The sequence below is a fragment of the Micromys minutus genome, assembly GCF_963924665.1.
Source record: "Micromys minutus genome assembly, chromosome: 8".
In the NCBI taxonomy this organism is placed as follows: Eukaryota; Metazoa; Chordata; class Mammalia; order Rodentia; family Muridae; genus Micromys; species Micromys minutus.
In genome coordinates, this window is record NC_137977.1 from 66515226 (window position 1) to 66534852 (window position 19627).

The following is a 19627-nucleotide window of genomic DNA, read 5'->3' on the forward strand; positions in this document are numbered from 1 at the left end:
GACATTCACAGGATTGGGTAATACTTTAAAATGCATCTTTAGAGGCCCTTTCTTGAGAAACCCATCACAGGACAAGTCTCAAAATGCCCCCACTGTCCAGACTGCAGGAGTCCTAACATGGGGCTCTCAATGAGAGGCATTTCTGAAATATATACTACACAAATGCACAGTAGTCCTAAGTGATCAACTCTACTCAAAGGCAATGGACAAGAACAATTTTGATGCCCCAGTGTATTCTTCTGAGACAAAATTATGTAGTACCTTACTACTATTTCATGTGTTAAATAAAGGATTTAAAAGAAATAACTTAGTACATATAGAATTCTGATCCTTTCTCTAAAACTATGTGAAATATTTAAGTTCCTTTTAATTGTTTATTTCATTCCTCTTCTCCAAAACCTATCAAGACCCCCATGTATGTGTCTGTGTGTGTGTTTGTGTAAGAGGGGTAGAAAGAGAGAGAGGGAGACAGAGGAAGAGAGGGAAGAAAGGAGGGAGGGAGGGAAGGAGGGAGGGGGAACGGAGGGAAGGGGGAATGTGCATGTGGAAGCCAGAGGATGTCATTCTTCAGGGGTCATCTCCTTTGTTTCTGAGACAAGATTGCTCAATGGTCTAGAACTTGCTGATTCAGTTATGTTTGACTGGCTCGCAAGCCCTTGAGGTCTGCCTATCTCTATCTCTACACTGAAATTACATGTATGTGCCACATGCTTTGCCCCACCCACCCTGCAGCATGGATTCTGGGTAATGAACTGGGGCCCTCCTGCTTACAAAGTGCACTTTAGGCAGAGCACTAGCTTTGTTTTTATCAAGGAGGTTTCTGTTGAGTTTATTTGGTTTTTTATTAAGTAGCCCAGACTCCCCTCAAACTCACAATCCTACTGCCTCAGCCTCAAAAGCTGATTATAGGTGTCAGTCATTTATTTTTATAAAATTTTTAGTTCCCCAGTCAGTAAGATGGTACTTAAGGTTTCATGCCATGAAAAACAGGACCTGTAGACAACAGCCACGTGCGATCATTGGAGCAGACACATGCAGCAAGCCAGCCATGGCTAGGATAGGCAGGTCTGTGTAAAAGTGCATGGGGGCGATGCCAGCCTCATTCTGCAGCCTCTCACACTTGTCAGTGCCTACCAAGTTCATGAACTAGAGGACTACAGTCGACAGGTCATATCTAACAAAGGCATTATCATTTCAAAATATTTATTCATAGTAAGAAGACAACACAGGATCTTGTATTTCTTCCATTTAGTAAACTCCCAAGAACCTGCTCCAGTGGTAGCCCTTGTAATTCCAACACTCAGGAGCCAAAGCAAGAGGACTGCAGTGAGTCCAGGGCTGGCCCGAGCCACAGACTGAGTGCCACACCAGCCAAGGCCTGACAGCAACAAAACAGCATGTTCCCATCAGCGGGCTTTTGCTAAAATAGGTTACTGTACATAAACTCAATCTGCATTTTCAAAGCTGTAACACAATTTCTCAGGGTAGCCATTAACTCAAGAGACATCTATGACACTTTGGGATAGTGCGCAGAGCCCAAATGCCATGCTCACCTCTGAGTGGACCCTCTGAACATGGGACTGCAGGTTCCCCTTCTGAGAAAAGGCGGCAGGACAAAAGGCACAAGCATGTGGCTTTTCTCCTGTGTGCTTGATCATATGGGTCTGCAGTGCCCCCTTCTGGTTAAAAGCTTTTCCACACTCACTGCATTTGAATGGCCTTTCACCTAGTCAGAGAGAAGAATTGGCGTGAACGTTTTAGAATGAGAGAAATAAGCAAGGTGTCCAAAATCCAGGCTCCAACCTATCCCTCCAGCCAAAGCATCTCCTAGGGATGCTAAAGTCATGTCATAAATTTTCAACCTGTTTAAGACAAACCTTTTCATATCCCAAGCAAAGCCCATAGCGGTTCTTAAAGGGCCATTCTTCTATAGCTTTCTCAGCCTACGTACTCCCACATCAGCCCTGCTGGCTGTCCCAACTACTGTCTACCCCAGAGCACAGCCCCATGCATCCCCATAACCCCTGCCCAGCCCTGTTGCTTCAGCCAGGACCTCTATGGGTTAGTGTCAACGCAACAGAGGAGCTCTTTCAGAGCTCACAGCAAGTCTGGTTTGTTCAACGCTTCCATAGCTCCTCCATCTCCCTCAGGTCCCCTCTCCACCTGTTCTCTATTCAACCTACTGGTCCTCAACGGACATGGCTGAACTGAAGGCTGCTGTTACTCTGCCTGCCCACCCTTCCTGAAAACCCACACAGCTCACTCCTTCATGCTTCTTCTGGCCCTGGCACAGCAATCCTACAAGAGTGACTTTTCAGTTCACTTATCATTCAACTTCTCCTACAATAGATGTTCCAAGAAAGAAAGGTTTTTAACTGTCTGTTCATGACTCTGGCTTCAGTATTTCTAGTCTGTAAGTATTCATTCACTGAATGGTAACTACTTCAACATCTAAATAAGATAGATCCCTGCTTTTCTGAACTAACCTGAGGGGGTTCAATTACTGAGATAGGTGACCCTAGAGAAGAGAGATCAGTGGGGAGGGACAGACAGGAAGCTCAGCAAGAACAGTGGGCCCTGGGCATGATGTCCTTACCAGAGGCACCTCATGTTTTCTGGATGGGATTCATAACACCAGAAATGACCACATCACATCATCACATGCTTAGTAAGGTATAAAGACCATGCAGAGAGCAGGTAAGCTTTCTACTTAGGAGCATTTTCAACAGCCTACCTGTGTTCAAGCCTTGTAGGCTAGTAAGAAGATGCTGAGGACTACGGGCAAGCTACCTTCCCCAACATCCCAGGCATTCAAGAAACCAACATGACTACATGTTATTAAAAACTCAAAGTCAAGAGGAGAACATAAAGTGTGAAACAGCACTTTGCCTGGAGTGTACTCTTCTGATGCACGTTTTTATGGATGTACAGGAAAAGGGGCAGACATCAAACTCAGAGTACATAAGATCTAAGAAATCTTGACTACACAGTTTTCTCTCCATGTTCCTACTTTGATTAACCCTTCAAGCTACTTTTTCATTCAAGGAAGACAAACTTTCCATTCTATCACATTTTTTTTTGAGACAGGGTTTCATGTATCTCAGCTGGCCTCAAACTTACTACGTAGTTAAGGATTACCTTAAATTTTTCTTTACTCTTTTTGAGACAAGGTCGTCTTATGTATCCGTCTGGTCTAGAGATCCCTATGCTGACAAAGCGAGCCTTGAACTCAGGTCCACCTGCTTCTGCCTCTGGAATGCTGGCATCAATGGTGAGCATTGCCACGCCTGGCTGACCTTGAACTTTTGACCCTCCTGACTCCTTCCTACTGGAGAAGTACCAGGAATTGATAGTACTTTTTCTTACATTGCTCTAAGAAATATAGAATGATGCTCTGGAAATATCAACTGTATACTGGCAAATTAATGAGGTAAGAGATTATCTGAGTGATTCTGCAATACAGCATATGAGACATTTCATTAAGACACCAAAAACTGAAAAAAGCAACAAAGCAGAATCAGAACCGGTCAGTGCAGTAGTCAACCAGACAGCTCCGAGTTCATGTTGTATTTTCACTGTAAATGAAAAGCAAACCAGAAGAACAGGAAACAATGGCAAAGCATGGATTACTATTATTCTAATTTCAAATACGTATTTGCCATTTCCTTCATCTTTCTCTAGCAGAGAAAATGTGCATTACTCACAATAGCATAACCGTCTTACACAAAATTTGACAGAATATTCAGCTGTGAAACTTAATTTAATTTAATTTAATCAAGCAAGCCTAACAAACAAGCCAAATAAAGCATAGAAACAAAGGTTTTGTTACCTTAATGCTTTTTAGTTGGCTAGTTGATTGGTTTTGAGATGCAGGATCTCAACTGAAGGGCTGGCCTGGAACCTACTATGTAGCTGAGATATCCTCAATTGCCCATCTTGCTACGTCAGCCTCCCGAGTGCTAGGATTACAGATCTGTACTGCCATGCCCAGCTACCTTAACATTTTATAGTTTGATTCTTTAAAGCCAAATTGCCACAGCACACAGACCCTGTTTTAGATCTATTAGCCCAGGTGCTACACTGGTCTAACTACAGGTGCCACACAAGTAACTAACTACTATACTGTCAGCTCCAACACTTCTACATTTGTCGTTTGTAATTTAGGACAACTATACGGCAGACACAGGCTCGCTACTGTTTCAATGAGAACAGGAACAACAGCTGAGCACACAGGGCTGTAGGACCCAGTGCAGCAGCCAGGGCTATACTTCAGTCAAATCAGGGGCAAGTCCTTCCTTCACAGCAGAAAGAAAACCACCTGAAAGCAAATGTATGTCATACCTGTATGTATCCTTATATGTCGTGTTAACTGACTGGGCTTCTGAAACGTCTTTCCGCAGTGTGGACATGAGTACGTGAAGCTGCTTCTGTCAATGTTCCGATTATAAGATCTTGTACCTGATGCCCTAGTGCGAGATCGAGGAGAAACATTTAGCATCATCCTCCTTACACTGTATCTTCAAAGTAAAAATATTGTGACAAACTTTACCTGGCTAGTCACCAAAATATGTTCTAATGTCTGTGTCCAACATACAAACACAAAAGCACACATTATTAGTCTAGTGATATAAATTTTATTTTTGTCTATGTCTGATGAAAAAGAAGCTTGATTTGTTCAGCTCCTCAGTGATTGGGGAGCAAAGGCAGAAGGCATCTTTTAAAGCACAGCTTGTTGGGTTAATCAGTCAGGACCATGTAGATACAAGTTCTCCAATGCCAAGCCTGGGCTCTCCACAGCTCTTTGTGCTCAGCAGCACCTGGACACTGACAAACGCCCACTTCTCGCCACACAGCCAACAGATCAAAAAGAACCCTGCTTCTTTCCAGGCTAAGAAATGGGAGCTCCTCGGATATCTAGGTCTAAATCTTAAGAGATCACACAAGACTTCAAATCCATCTTCAAACCCTGTTGGTTTTACTTTCAAGCATCTTAATCTCAAACATGTCTTCTTTCCATCACTAACATTCCTGCAGGAGAGCACTGCTATCCACGGAGCACCACAGCCTCCTGGTGCCAACTCTCTATGAAGTAGGAACCACCCACACATTTCCAATCCCATAAACCACACACTTTACACACATGCATACAGACACTACTAGTCCTCCTGCCTCCACACCCCTACTGCTCAGATTATACATACGCACCAGCACATCTGCTTTCTGTAGAGCTAGGGATTGAACCCAGAACCTCATGCACGATAGACAAGTACTCTAACAACTGAGCTACACTCCCAACAAGCATTGTATTTTTAAAGTAATAGTAATAATGAATAGCAATGTATGCCTATACCCTAGTATTCAGGATGACAAGTTTAACGTCAGCTGAACTGTGTTCATCAAAACCCTGTCTCAAAAAACAAAACCAAATCAGACACTAAAATAAAGGGGATATTAGTTAACAATAGGCAAAATGAAAGGCATGAGGTGAGACCACCGACCAGGTCCCCTGTCTAAAGTAGACTGCATGCTTCCGGATGTGTAGAATTCATACACATTTGAGTGACTTATATAAGACGAACTTGTTACAGCTCAGCATGTGGCAGACTAACCGCTGACACAACTGCTAACAACTCCAAAACTGTCAAGATCAGCTGCTGACAGGCATGGAGGATATATCTGATATCCTAGTACTCTCAAGGTAGAGGCAGGAGGATGTCCACAAGTAAGCAACCAACCTGACCTACATAGTAAGATCCTGTCTTTAAAACAAAACAAAAACAAAAGCCACATACACAAAAAACAAAACAAAACAAAAAAATGCCAGAAACCAGCACTCAGCTCGGTGGAAATGGTAACTGACCATCACCACAGGAAACATGAGCACAGCGGCCATGAGAGCCTCCCTCACTTCCTTTTCACTAAGAAACAAAATCCCTCCCACGCCAGGGCTCAGAGGATACTGGAGAAGGAAGAGGAAAAACTCTAAGGCAGAGGATGAAGAGGGAGGATGCTGTGAGCCATCTTCTAGACAAGATGTGGCCACTCGTGAATCCACATCAGTGTGGTTGCCTGCATAAGATCTTTACAACACGGAGCCTCTCCACCTTCCAAAACAGATGGAGGAGGGGCACATAAGGCCCTTGCCCTGCTGAGGAGCTACTGGAGGTTAACAGCTGTTTTTGTTCCAGAAGTGTAACCACTAGTAAGCAGTCAATGATTCAGTAAATAATACCACAATCATGCGCAAGTAGGAGAGTGGTTGGAAAGAAGAATTGCAGAGTAGAAAAGGGACCAGTGATGAATATGAACAAAATACACCAGAGAAATGAACCAGACTGTCTGAAATACACCATATGAATTTATCACTGTCCAAAAGGTACTATATAATTTATCAGACTGTCAGAATACATTATATAAATTATCAGATTGTCCAAAATATACCATATGAATGTATCAGACTGTCCAAAATACACTATATAATGTAAGTGATTATCAAAAATATACTATATAAATGCACTAAAAAATACACTATATAAAGTATCAGATTGTCAAAAATACATTATATAAATTATCAGATTGTCAAAAATATATTAAAAATAGTTTTTAAAAAAGAAGAAAATAAAGAAATCACTGAAGTAAAAATAGTAAATATAAGAACCTAAGAAAATGTTAAGCTAGGCCAGGAGTCTATTAGGTATCCAAAGAGCAGAGAGGAAACTGCTTCAACCTGAACATGCTAACAGCAGTGCAATGCTACAAGTCATGTGTGCCACACGTACTGTTTCTCTTCCTAGAGCACCAAATACTTCAGTCAATCACAGCAAAGCGAGAGGGCAGGCCAGTGTTCTGTATGCTGCCCAGGATTTTCACGGTGCTAGTCTAGGAATGACCCATACCTAACTTTACAGTGAGTCTTCATGTGTTCCTTCAGCTCTGGCGACGTCTCGAACTCCTTCTTACAGGCCTTGCAGGTGTGCATTCGGTTGTTTGCCAGTTCCTGCCGGTGCTCCTCCATGTGTATGGCCAGCTGGCTGTGCAGCGTGAACTCATCCCCACACTCAGAGCAAATGAGGTTCTGGAAAAGGAACATTTCCAAGCCACTGCTCCTTAGAAGCACTGGTGGCACTGTGGACATCAGTCCACAGACGACACCTTCCTCTATTCTGGAAGAAATGCCACCTTCATCTCTCAAAACTGCATCACTGTATCCAAATTGAAATGTATAAAAATCAATTCTACTAGTAAGGGATAAAAAACAAAAACCCCACAGTTTTCAAACAAAGTGAATTGTGCATCAAAGGCTATTGGGCGCTTGACAACTGATCCATTTGTTCATGAAAACTTTGGAGAAACAGAAGGGTTTTAACACAGAAGTGTCAGAAGAGAATTCTAGTTGTGATTATAATCTACAAACCCCATCGACACAATGACAAGTGCTACATTTGTCAGTGGAAAAGCTTTGTTATCCATTTAATTCTGACTATAGGCTAAGTACCTCACATGGGCAGATAGGCTGCTGTAAGTAGAAGACACGCTTGGGACATTACACTCTATGCCAAACCAAAGCCATAAAAAAAAAAGCCCTAAAGTCTTCAGCTTATACTTGCGTATATTCAACAAATTTATCTCTCTTGCTTAATGAATTTCTGCTTTGGTTTCAGTGTTTTGGGTTTTGTTAGGAAGGACTTCATTGTGTAGCCCTGGATAGCCTGGACTCACTATGTAAACAGGCTAGCCTCGAACTCACAAGATCTGCCTGCTCCTACCTCCCAAATGCGGAGATGAAGGTGTGCGCCATGATGAGCAGTTTCTTTGTGGGATGTCATTTGTTTGTCTCATTGTTTAGAAGGACAGTGTGGCTAGCCACAGAGAGCTGAGTTAGATTTTACCACCGGGCTGCCTACGATAGGCGACAAGAGCCCTGGTGCGCTCGCTCACTTCCAGCCTCCACATCAGTAGAGGGCAGCATGAGGTGAGATGATGCCAAAATGATGACAACGACAAACACAGCAGTGACAGTCCCGTCTACGGAAGGCAACTGCTGGATTAGGATAACTTCAACCCACACACACAGCTGCAGACTCATATGCAGCATTTACTTACACCATGATGCTCATGAGCTGTCTAAACATGGGAAGTAAGAGGACTCAGTTTGTTTTGAAGCATCATCTCAGAATCTCTGCCAGCCTCAAATTCATTATTTAGCCAAAGATGACCCTGAACTTCTGATCCTCCTTGATCCACTCCCCTGGGTGCCAGGATTAGAGCCTACGCCACAACACCCTCTTTAAGTAGTACTGGGGATTGAACCCAGGGCCACACATGCTAGGCAAGTCCTCTGCAACTGAGCTGGATTCCTCAGCCCTGCTATATCTTTCCATCAGAATGTCTTTATTATTCTGTATACCAGTCTTGAATGCAAAGCTCAATTAAAATTAGGTTAATAACTGATGCTCTTAAAGCTCTGCTCTGCTGCAGAAAAAGGTAAGAGAGAAGGGAATTAAGAAATCTAATAGTGATTTCAAGGTAAATGACTTTTAATTGACATTACTATACAATAACAATGAATTAGTAATCTTATACATTGTTAGTAGCTTGACAATAATGGAAACTCACTCTAGAACTCTGCCAAAAAGAAAAAAATTACCATTGCAACACATGAATGTGCTTAACAGAGAAAGTATTTATTTTTATTAACAATGCTATCACTTGACCAGTCTCAAAGTTACCAGACAGGGCTGGTGAGACGGCCTAGTTGTAAGGGCACTGGTTACTCTTCCACAGTGGCTCCCAACTGTCTACAAATCCAGTTCTGGGAGATAAAATGCCTCTTTTCATCTCTTTTGGGTACCAAGAATGTACATGATGCACCTATGTAACTCAGGAACACATACATTTACATAATAAGTACATACATAAATACATACATACACAACTTGTTAAAATGACACAATAGAACTGGGGTCTGACATCTCCCATTCTCCTGTTACTCTGGCTCTCACACCCACTGCCTTTTCTCTCACGTTTTTAAAGATATCAGATGAATACATCTTAGAAGCAATCTATATGAGCATCACATGCTTTGCTCAGAGGAAGAAAGGAGGCTGCAGCATAAAGCCAGCACCTGGTGCCATCACTGTGGCTCTGCGACTAATCTGACTGTTAAAGAAGCCAGGGCCTTCCTCCCTAACTCTCAGCACCATGGAGATAACTAAAGATGTCCCAGGCAAGAGGGCAACACCTGCTTAGTGACTGCCTCCTCTACAACATCATTACCATCAAGTCTGGGTAACTATAAGGATGCTGAGTATCAGCACAGGTCATGGGGGAAATTTCACACAGCACATTAGTCAGCTAACAACGTTCCATCTGTGAAGACCCAGAGCATCCAAGATTAACTGCTCTCCAGCCTCAAAGCTCCTGGAATAAAAACACTCCTTCACAAGGCTTGAACACTGACTCCTCTCTCATCAGCTTCCAACCTCAATATGTTGCAATGTGTGGCAAAGACCCAGCATTGCAGGGGCCTAGGATCACCCACAGAGCACTGCTCCTTCCTTACACAGGACTCACCCTACATCACTGGACATACTGCCACCTTGAATCTGTGCAGTGCTTGTCTGCCAGGTATTGGGGGAAGGCATCTGCTATTCCCCAGACAGCCAACAGCAGCCTTAAAAGGAGATGATTAAACACAATAAAAACATTAATAATTATGTGAATAAGGAAATATTCTCTTTTTTAAGATTTATTTTTGTTATATATAAGTACACTGCGGCTATCTTCAGACATACCAGAAGAGGGCATCAGATCCCATTACAGATGGTTGTGAGCCACCATGTGGTTGCTGGGATTTGAACTCAGAACCTCTGGAAGAGCAGTCAGTGCTCTTAACCACTGAGCAACTTCTCCAGCCCAGGAAATATTCTTAATGTTTAAAACCTAGAGTTATTTTTCTTTCCTATTTTGAGAGCATTGATCTCTAGAGATTTGAGAATACTCATTTCAGTAAAGCAGTACAGAAAAGTTTATAATGTTCTAAAAATGCTTCTTTTTTTTAAAGATTTATATATTTATTATATATGAGTACACTGTAGCTGTCTTCAGACACATTGGAATAGGTCATCTGATCCTTTTACAGATGGTTGTGAGCCACCATGTTGTTGCTGGGATTTGAACTCAGGTCCTCTGGAAGAGCAGTCAGTGCTCTTAAACACTGAGCCATCTCTCCAGCCCCTAAAAATACTTCTATCATAAATATTCTTAAATTAAAGTCACTTATGCTTCATAAGTACAAACATTAAAATGTGTTTTTATGTTATTTTCACATCAATCTGTATATAACAAGCACACATTTCAAAAGTAACTTTTAAAGTTTTTTATTATTTATATATAGACACATATATACATACATATGTAGTTATGTGTGTATGTATGTGTGTGTGTGTATGCATGTATATGTGAGTGTTTTCTCTGTATGTATATAAGTGTATCACAAGCATGCAGCATTCAAAGAAGGATAAAAGAAGACACCAGCTCTCTGGAACCCGAGCTACAAGCCCTTATAGAGTTGCCGTGTGGCTCACTAGCAATTACACAAGTCCTCCATCCTCCCTAAGAGCAGCGTGTCCTCCTAACCACTGAGCCATGTCTCTACCCCAGGAGTAACTTTTAACTGCTACACACCCTCGGCACTTGGAGCACCAGTCCCAAGGCTTTGGTGACCCAGAACAGCAAAACCAGGACCCCACAGGACCAAACAGTCACTGGGAACAATGCAAGTGCCACCCTGGGAACCACCGAGAAAGAATCTGAACCAAGTTTGTAGAAAACAGAGTAAAAGCAAGATTTGAAAATAGAGTGTAAGAATCCAAAGCCTTTTTAAAATGATAAAAGACTACCTATCCCTCTTTCTAGTCCTAAAGGAAAGCACAGTATATTTTAAATTGTATCTGAATATCAGAAGGGAAAACAACTGTTCTGTGTCCTCACAAATGCTAGGGTTAGATGGAGTAAGTGGGCTGGGTGTGTAGACTGGCTGGCTCAAGTGTTTGCGTTCTGACATGCATGAGCCCCTGGGTTTGACCCCACAGTGCGTAGACAGGGCATAGTAGGGCATACCTACCATGCTCTATAAGACGTAAGGAGAAGAGCTCAAGGTCATACTTTATTTCCAAGTCAGCCTGGGATATATCAGACCCTATCTCAAAACAAACAAAAGTAGAGGAACTGTGTTCATGGGAAAGCTGTGGCTGTTCTTTACGGTTTCCTTGGAACTAGGCCTTACCAAAGCACAGAGTACAAGTCGAATGTCAAATACATCACGCAAAGCACTAGCATGCTCTGTGTTTCTCTTCAGTCTAGGTTGCACAGTTCATCAGTAAACCCTCCTGCCATAATCCCCAGTGCCTCCCCCTTGATCTTCCACAGAACTTGCTTCACAGTCCCTAAGCTCAAAGACCAAGCAAGCCTTGTCTGCTACGAAGCAGCACAAATGAACCCACACACCCACAAAGCCTTCAGTCACTGATTCCGAACAGTGCTGATGATCTGTGTGCTTGCCCCTACTTGGACTCTGCTTCCATTTCCCAGAGTTCCCACCTTGCCTAGGGCATCTGGCAAGGGTTAAATACACTGAAACATTTAAGAAATCATTATTACTGTCAAGACCTGGTGAAGCAGGCCTGTAGCCACAGGGAAAACCGAAAGCAAACAAGTGCCCAGACTAGAGAGTAAATCCAGTCTGGAAAACAGAAATTAAAAGAAAAAACCCAGACTTTAGATACAGCTGAGTAGTAAAGCATTTCCTTGGCTCTACTACATGAGACCATAGGTTCAAAACTCACTACTGATAAAAGCAAAAGGCTAATATTAACAGTAGGTCTTTATTGTAAGCATTCGCTGATATTCACTTTTCCTTCAAAGAAGCTAAATTTTTTTGGGTCCAGCTGGATGACACTTGGGTTAACTGACCACCTCTCGAGAAGAGCAGCCGCTCCACTGCCCACTGATGAGAATATCATTACAGAAAGGCATTCGTGGGTCTTTAAAGAAGTCATGCTCCAACTGCACAAAGGGAGCACTTTAATCTCTGCTGGTACAGCTTCTACGGCAGGAGGACTTGCCCCACTCACAATCATTCCAGACAAACTGCACCAGCATGGGAAGACCCCTCAAGAAAGATGAGCCTTGAAAATGCTAGATGATCCTGGTCACGCAGTGGCTATTCTCAAACAGGTCAGTGTAGGGAGCATCTCCCCCAGTAACATGGCAGAATGTGATTGGTTTAATGTGTGACCTCTGATTGGTCCTCATGTGAGGCTTTGTGATTGGTGGGCCTGAAAACTGTGCTGTGATTGGTGCAAACTACAATCATACATTTGCATGCCACAACGCCACCCCTGGCTTTTCAGATTACTTTTCCCAGGTTACTTCCAGTTCACCCAGGAAATACTCTCTGCTGTGCTGCCCCTCTACACTGGGACACTCTTCCTTGCTTACTTGTGATCTTAGCATAGGTAGAGTGGGCTGAACTAGTAACAGAGGTAGCTACAGTGGTAACAGGAAAATAAGTGCTCTAGAGAGCTGAGGCTTCAGAAGTATAAAGCCAGGCTAATGGTAACATGCATTTAACAGTCAGTTAACAAATATGGCAATTACCTCTTCCTTCTCATGGAGCATAATATGTGCTTTGAGACTGGCCACTCGCGAGAACTTCTTGTTGCACACGGGACAGACAGGATCTTCTGCATTGTGCGTACATTTATGAAGCGTCAGGTTGAATTCAACATTAAATGTTTGGGGGCACTGGTCACATCGGTGTGGCTATTTGAGATAAAGGAAGAAATTGAACAATAATGTTTCCACAGGTGCTATCAATAAGTAAGTACCAGGTGTCACCGGTGGCACACATCTTTAATCCCAGCACTCAGGGGCAGCCGCAGGTGGGTCTCTGTAAGCCTGAGGCCAGTCTGGTCTACGCAGTGAGTAGTGAGTTACATGAAAGCCATAAACACCATGTCTCAAAAGTATAGGTTGCCTTTCTAAAACAGTCTCTTCTGGATCCAAGCCAGTAAGTCGATATATCCAAAAGCACATGGTAAAGCTTCTTATAGGTTTTCCAAAAGATTATAAACAGAACATCACATGTAAAAATACTTCCTTTCTTTCCTTGATGGTAGTGAACATTCTATTGTCTGATCTCAAACTCTCAATCCTCCTGCCTCTACTTTGCAAGTCTGGGATAAACATGTGCTACAACCCCTAACTCCACAACTATCTCTAATGTGAAATGCTGCAGAAAAATTTCTGACAAACTCACTTTTAAACAAAAATCACTTCTAGAGAAATAAATACATAATTTTCCTATAGAGTTCAACAACTGTTTCTCTCCAAAGTTTCCTCTACATGGAAAACATTCTCCTTCTTACCTGTAAAAAGACAAAGTAATACCCAGTGTTTCCCTGCAGCCTTCAGACCCACCATACATGACAGCATGTGAAAGGAGACCCGAGCCATCACTCCCTCACTCTAGACATGAGACCAGCTTCCATTCTCTACATAACGTAAAGCCAGCCAGCCCTTCAAATCGTGCTTCTACGCTGCTTTCAAATTCTTTATGTCATATCTGAAGAAGCCACTCAATGGTAGAGCACATGCTAAACACACAAAAGCCCTCATGTGGCCCATTTCCCAGTTACCCCCCAAGGCAGTACTAACCACTGTCAAACAAAATGTAAGTCCTCAAGAACACCACAAAGACAACATAAAAGCAAAATGCCCTCTGAGGAAGAGACGTCTCAGACCAACTACCCTGTGTTCAGTTGTATAAGAAACTAAGGTACCAAAAGGTCCTATTTCTCTGTTTACTCATAAATAATTTCAATACAGACACTCACTAGAGTGCACTCTCAGAATGCCAAAATATTTACATACTGTGAAATAAGCTACAACTTTCTTACATATGATGCTGTGCTGATTCCAATTTTGGAACCCTCATTTTATCGTCCTCTTGGAAATACGCACCTTGTCATTTTGCTCATGCTCCCTCATGTGACGCTGAAATTGGGACTCTTTTGGAAAAGACAGCAGACAGATTTCACATTTGTGGAAGTTTGGAATCGGACAGTCATCATCAATGTCATCATCATTCAACGCCAAAATTCCATCTATAAAATTTCATATGTACAATGAAAACCAGATGTTAGTTCCATTACATAAATAAAATGAAATCATTTAGCTATTTTTTTTATTTTACACTTATGTCCTGCTTGCATGTATGTCTTATGCAGCAAGTGTAAGCTGTGCCTGCAGAGACTGTCTTCAGGTACTGGATACCCTGGAAGTCAAGTTATAAGTGGTTGTAAAGAGATATGTGGGTGCTGGGAACTAAACCCAGGCCCTCTGGAAGAGCAGTGAGTGCTCAACCACAGAGCTAGGTCTCTGGTTCACGAGAAACTTTTAGATAAAATTAGTAAAATACTGAATATGAAAAATTATAATAGAGTTTTAAATCAGAAGTGAGAAATGTTGGGATGCCTGAGATATGGAACAAGAAAATTAAAAATACTTGGTAGAATTTCCAGAAACCTGAAACTAATATCTAAAGGCATCACATATATACATGTACATACAGATAAGTATACACTCACACATACATACAGGTAAGTATATACACACACATACATAAAGATAAGTATGTACACACACATACATACAGATAAGTATGTACACACACATACATAAAGTATGTACACACACACACACACACACACACAAGTTCCTTTGAACTTTATCAGCTTATCCAATACTGCTTCCTTTACTGTAACCCAAAGACTGAGACATCTAACTCACATTAAGAGTATAATAGCTTTTTAAACTACTAAGCTCAACTCTACAAAAATGTTAATTCATTTATCTTTGAAAACTGCAACAAAAAATATTAAATCAGAAAGAAAAAATAACTTTTGTTCTCTCAGATAGAGACTGCAATCCCTTGCTTAGCCAATTCTATTTGTACAAAGGATTTCTCACATAGGAATAATACTTCAAACTTATTTCAAATATCAAAATATATGACAACATAGTACAAGTACTCATAAATCTGCCAAGAATATCAAAGATGTTCTAAGTAGCTACAAATGTTTGAAGTATACATATCTCAAGTCTTGTGATTAGGGTATAAGTAAATAATTCACCAGAGCCATACAAGGATGACAAATCACATGCCATTTGGATTCAAGTCTGGGGACTGGTGGAGGAGTTCAGTTGATAAAGTACTTGATTAGTATGCATAAGGTCCCGAGTTCAATCCCAAGAACCACATAAACCAGGTACAGTGTAATTTCACAGTAGAATTACAACTGCTGTAACCCCAGCTCCTGGGAGATGTGCCCACTAATGCAGTCATGGCGTGAAGGTCACACAGGTGCCCACGACAGGCCTGCTCTGTAATCCTGGTTCCAAAGGTCAGAGGCCCTAGTGGGAAGCTGGGACTCATGTTTTGATAAATGAACACGTCAAAGTGTATTCTAAGTATTTGTATTTATAGACAAAGACCTGGCAGGTCTCTTGCTGCAATGGGCAGCAGCTTATAATAAGACTTGGTCAAAGGCTGAGAATAAATTACTGTAGGGTATCAAACCCTAAGTGGGGCATCTATATCAACAATACCCCTGTCCTAGGCCCAGGGAAGATGAGGCAGAGAGGATGTGAGGGCAGAGGGTGGGGAAGCGCACTGTGGCACAGGTCTTCTGCTCACTCACAACCACTGCATTCCAGAACTCACTCAGTATCAACTCCCTGCCCAAGACTTCAACAAGATTAAAACAAAACATCAGCTGACATTCCAGCAGGTGCCACTAACTGTACTCAGTGGGTTACAAAAAGAAAGGAGAGGGCATGAAGGTTAAAAAGGTGATATTAGGGAACAGCCAGAAGGGGGTGGGGACTGAGGAGTTTGGGGTGGAGATTATCATGATACACTGTGTGTATATATGCAATTATCAGAAAACAAAAGATATTAGTTTTTTTTTAAGTTTAATCAAGATTATCTTCAACTACTTAGTGAATTTAAAGCTAGTCTATGATACAGAAGAACTTGTCTCAAAATTAAATCTGATCCAAAACCATCTGAATTCAGAAACCTAGGACTAGAAATGAGGCTGAGTTCTGCTTCTGTAGAGAGCTGGTAACCATGAGCACTAGACATTTATAGTCCTTTCGCACTCCTGCTAGAGACAAGAGCCAGAAACAGTATCTCAGAGGTGGCCAAGGAAAGGTGGTAGAGGGGGGGTGGGGCACACAAGACAAAGGACAGCACAAACATTCCCCAGCAGATCTGTGGGAAAAAGTTTGAGATAAACTGAGTAATTCTAAGCACTGCAACTTTATACATTCCTTAATAGCTAAGGGAAATATGCGAAATTTTTATTCTATTTATTCTTAGGTTTATTCTCAGAGAACCATATTTCCTAATTTACTGCACTAAACTAATACTGAAAATTGTTTAAGACTCCTACCACTCAAGATCTATAGCCAGAGAGGCAAACAGACGCTTTAAGAGGTGAGTGATCTGAACCAAGATGGAGTGGCTGTAGCCTTAAATTGGGTGGGACCACCTGCTGACTCTGCATGCTGCGGGTTTATCGTCTTCCTTTACCAGCACCTGCTAACTGTACCTATCAGCTTCACTGCAGTGTCTCTATTCATGTATACAGCAAGCATGATGTTCCTTCTACCGTTTACAGACTCCATCCCCTGCCTCCACCCCTTCCTAGTCCCTATACACCACCATTATACTCTCAGGTCTACCTTTAAAAAAAAGTGATTGAGACAAGAACCACACAATCTCCATCTCTACTATATAGCTAAGGAAACTAACATTCTAGAGACTGTGCCATTAACCAAAAATTTTCCAACCTGCCAACAGCATAAATAGTTCATTTTCAACAAATCCAAGGCTTCTTCCTAATTCAGCACTTCTTTTACGATGTCATCTCAGATGAGACCACAGTCCCTACTTTCTGCCCAAATAAAGAGAGCAGAGTAAGCGGGATTTCCTCAGCACCACCTATGCCAATGTGTAAGACTAAGACGGAGTATGCTCTTTTAACTTTAAATATATTTAACTCTGAGTCAGGCCAGTTATCTAGATGTCTGAAGCATAAGTAGTTTCACTGAACAACTATGTTCTAAATCATCAGTATCCACGGATACAGCCGATATAAAATGCATGAACCTGAAGCATAAAGCAGAGCATGAGTAAAGTTTAAAAGCCAAGACGCCTGAGCCTATTAATATCAATTCCCTCACATCCAAACAGCAAATACTGGCCAGGAAAAGGTTTGGCCCTGGGGTTCTCTCAGTGCCACAAGGGCAGTGCTTGTGTGTGCAGGGTTCACCAGGCCTTGCACTACTCCAGTTTCCCATTTGAAGGACCCTGCTTTACCACCTGCAGTTTCTTTGTTAAGACAGACAGATCTTTTTTTCTGCTTGCAAATTTTGACTGCTAAGGTACATGTACTTGAGTAATCTACAGACATTCGAGTATAACAAAACTACAAGTTAAATTATAACAACATAAAATATGAAATGCCTACAGACTTCTGAATACCTAGTACAGAGTTCTAGACTTGTAATCTAAATGTAACAGGGCATTTCAATAGCATACTGCAAAATCTGGTGCTTCTCTTGACAATACTAAAAAAGAAAAAAGCAGCAGCAACAAAAGGAGGACGAGGAGGAGGAAGAAGAGGAAGAGGAGGAGGGGGAGGAGGAGAAGGCGACAATTTTGATTGTGATAGTGATGACTCTGCTTTTCTACATACAGAATACTTCTGGGCAGAGGCAGGCGGTCTCTCTGTGCTCCAGGCTGGCCAATGCTAGGTGCTGAAATAAAGTTACATGAGTTCCTAAGAGAAAACCTTCCGAACTGAATTTCTAATGGGTTTTTGCTTTATTTTCTTTTATTGTTTGGGTTTTGTTTTTCTGTAATTTGTTTTTGTTTTTTTTTAATGAGATTTTGTTGTTTTGAGAGAGGATCTCACTGTGTAACTCAGACTGGCCTGGTACTTACTAATGTAGACACAGGCTAATCTCTGATTCATAGAAATCCACCTGCCTCTGCATCCTGAGTGCTGAGATTAGAGACATGTGCTACCATGTCTCTAATCTCTACAAGCCCTCATAAAGGTTTGAGCTAAAGAGATTAAAGAAAGAAAGCAAGTAGATTGGATTTCATATCTTTATGTCAAAAAACATTATCACTAAAGCCTTAATTTTCTTGCTACTAACTACAGATGGGAAAAACCATTCAATCAGTAAGAACTCATATAACTCGACATTCAAAAGGCAAACCAATCAAGCCTGAAATGAGGAACAAGTGTAATAAACATTTTCCCAAAGACATAAAAATATCAGCAAACACAGAGAAAGATAGCACTGTGGTTTAGATATGAAGTATCTCCCAAAGACACTTGTGTTCTGAAAGCTGGGTTCACAATCAGTTGCTTCTATTTTAGGAGGTTGTGGAAACTGGGAAGTATGTCACTGCAGACATGTCCCCGGGGGTCACTTGGTGTCTAAGGCCCCTCTCTGTTTCTTTCCCTAATTCCTATCTGCCACTACTGAAGGACCTGTATATAATTCTCAGCCTTACTAAAGCAAACTAGAATCAACAGACCAGAACCTCTGAACCTCTGAAGCAAGAAAGTCCTTCCTTATAGCAGTTCTGTCAGGAGCAGAATTAATCAAAGCCAGAAAGAGATACCACTCATAAGAATGGCCAAACATAAATAATAGAAAAATAACACTTTTCTGCGTTTTGAGTATTTGTGATAATAGCATACATAGATTGTAGCAATAAATGGATCAAAGAACATGCAACAAGCCTTAATAAATCCAAATATTAAAGAACATAATATAACATATCTTCTGACAAATGAGCTACAAGTCACAGGGGGGGAAATGGAAATTTTAAAAGGCTCTAAATGTAGCCAGGCAGTGGTGGTGTACGCCTTTCATCCCAGAACACTAGAGGCAGAAGCAGGCAAATCTCTAAGGTGAACTTGAGCTACAGAGTTAGTTTCAAGACAGCCAGGGCTACAGAAAGAAACCCTGTCTCTAGAAACAGAGAAAGAGAGACAGACAGATAAGAGACAGAGACAGACAGAAAAACAGGGGGCGATAAAATAAAGAAGGGGCTCAAGAGATGGCTCAGTGGTCAAGAGCACTGACTGCTCTTCCAGAGGTCCTGAGTTCAATTCCCAGCAACCACACAGTGGCTCAAAACCATCTGTAATTAGATCTGATGCCCTCTTCTGGTGTGCCTGAAGACAGCTACAGTGTACTCACATAAGATATGTAAATCTTTAAAAAAAAAAAAAAAAGTATAAAGAAGATGAAAGAGGAGAAAAGGAAAGGAAGAAAAAGCAAAGAAAAAAGAAAAAAACAAACCAAAGCTCCAATGTTTGGAAAGTAAGCTACACTGAAAATTATTAGAAAAATACATTGAACTTCCTAAAATGTATAAATGTAGAAATGCCAGAGTCTTGATGCACACTGCCTTACTGGGTACAGCTTTGTAGGTGCTCTCTCAATGCTGAATTACCTATCTACAAGTGACACA

General features: G+C 41.6%; 1 protein-coding gene across 1 annotated transcript in view; it reads right to left on the minus strand.

The window, feature by feature from the left end:
• Nucleotides 1-19627, minus strand: part of ZNF236 (zinc finger protein 236) — a 95377-nt gene that overhangs the window by 71366 nt on the left and 4384 nt on the right. Inside the window, exons 2-6 of the mRNA XM_080919788.1 lie at nt 14026-14168; nt 12661-12825; nt 6897-7075; nt 4342-4466; nt 1554-1726 (exon numbers count right to left, since the gene is read on the minus strand). Of these exons, the coding sequence (XP_080775914.1) occupies nt 1554-1726; nt 4342-4466; nt 6897-7075; nt 12661-12825; nt 14026-14168 (785 nt within the window). The remainder of the gene's footprint in view (nt 1-1553; nt 1727-4341; nt 4467-6896; nt 7076-12660; nt 12826-14025; nt 14169-19627) is intronic.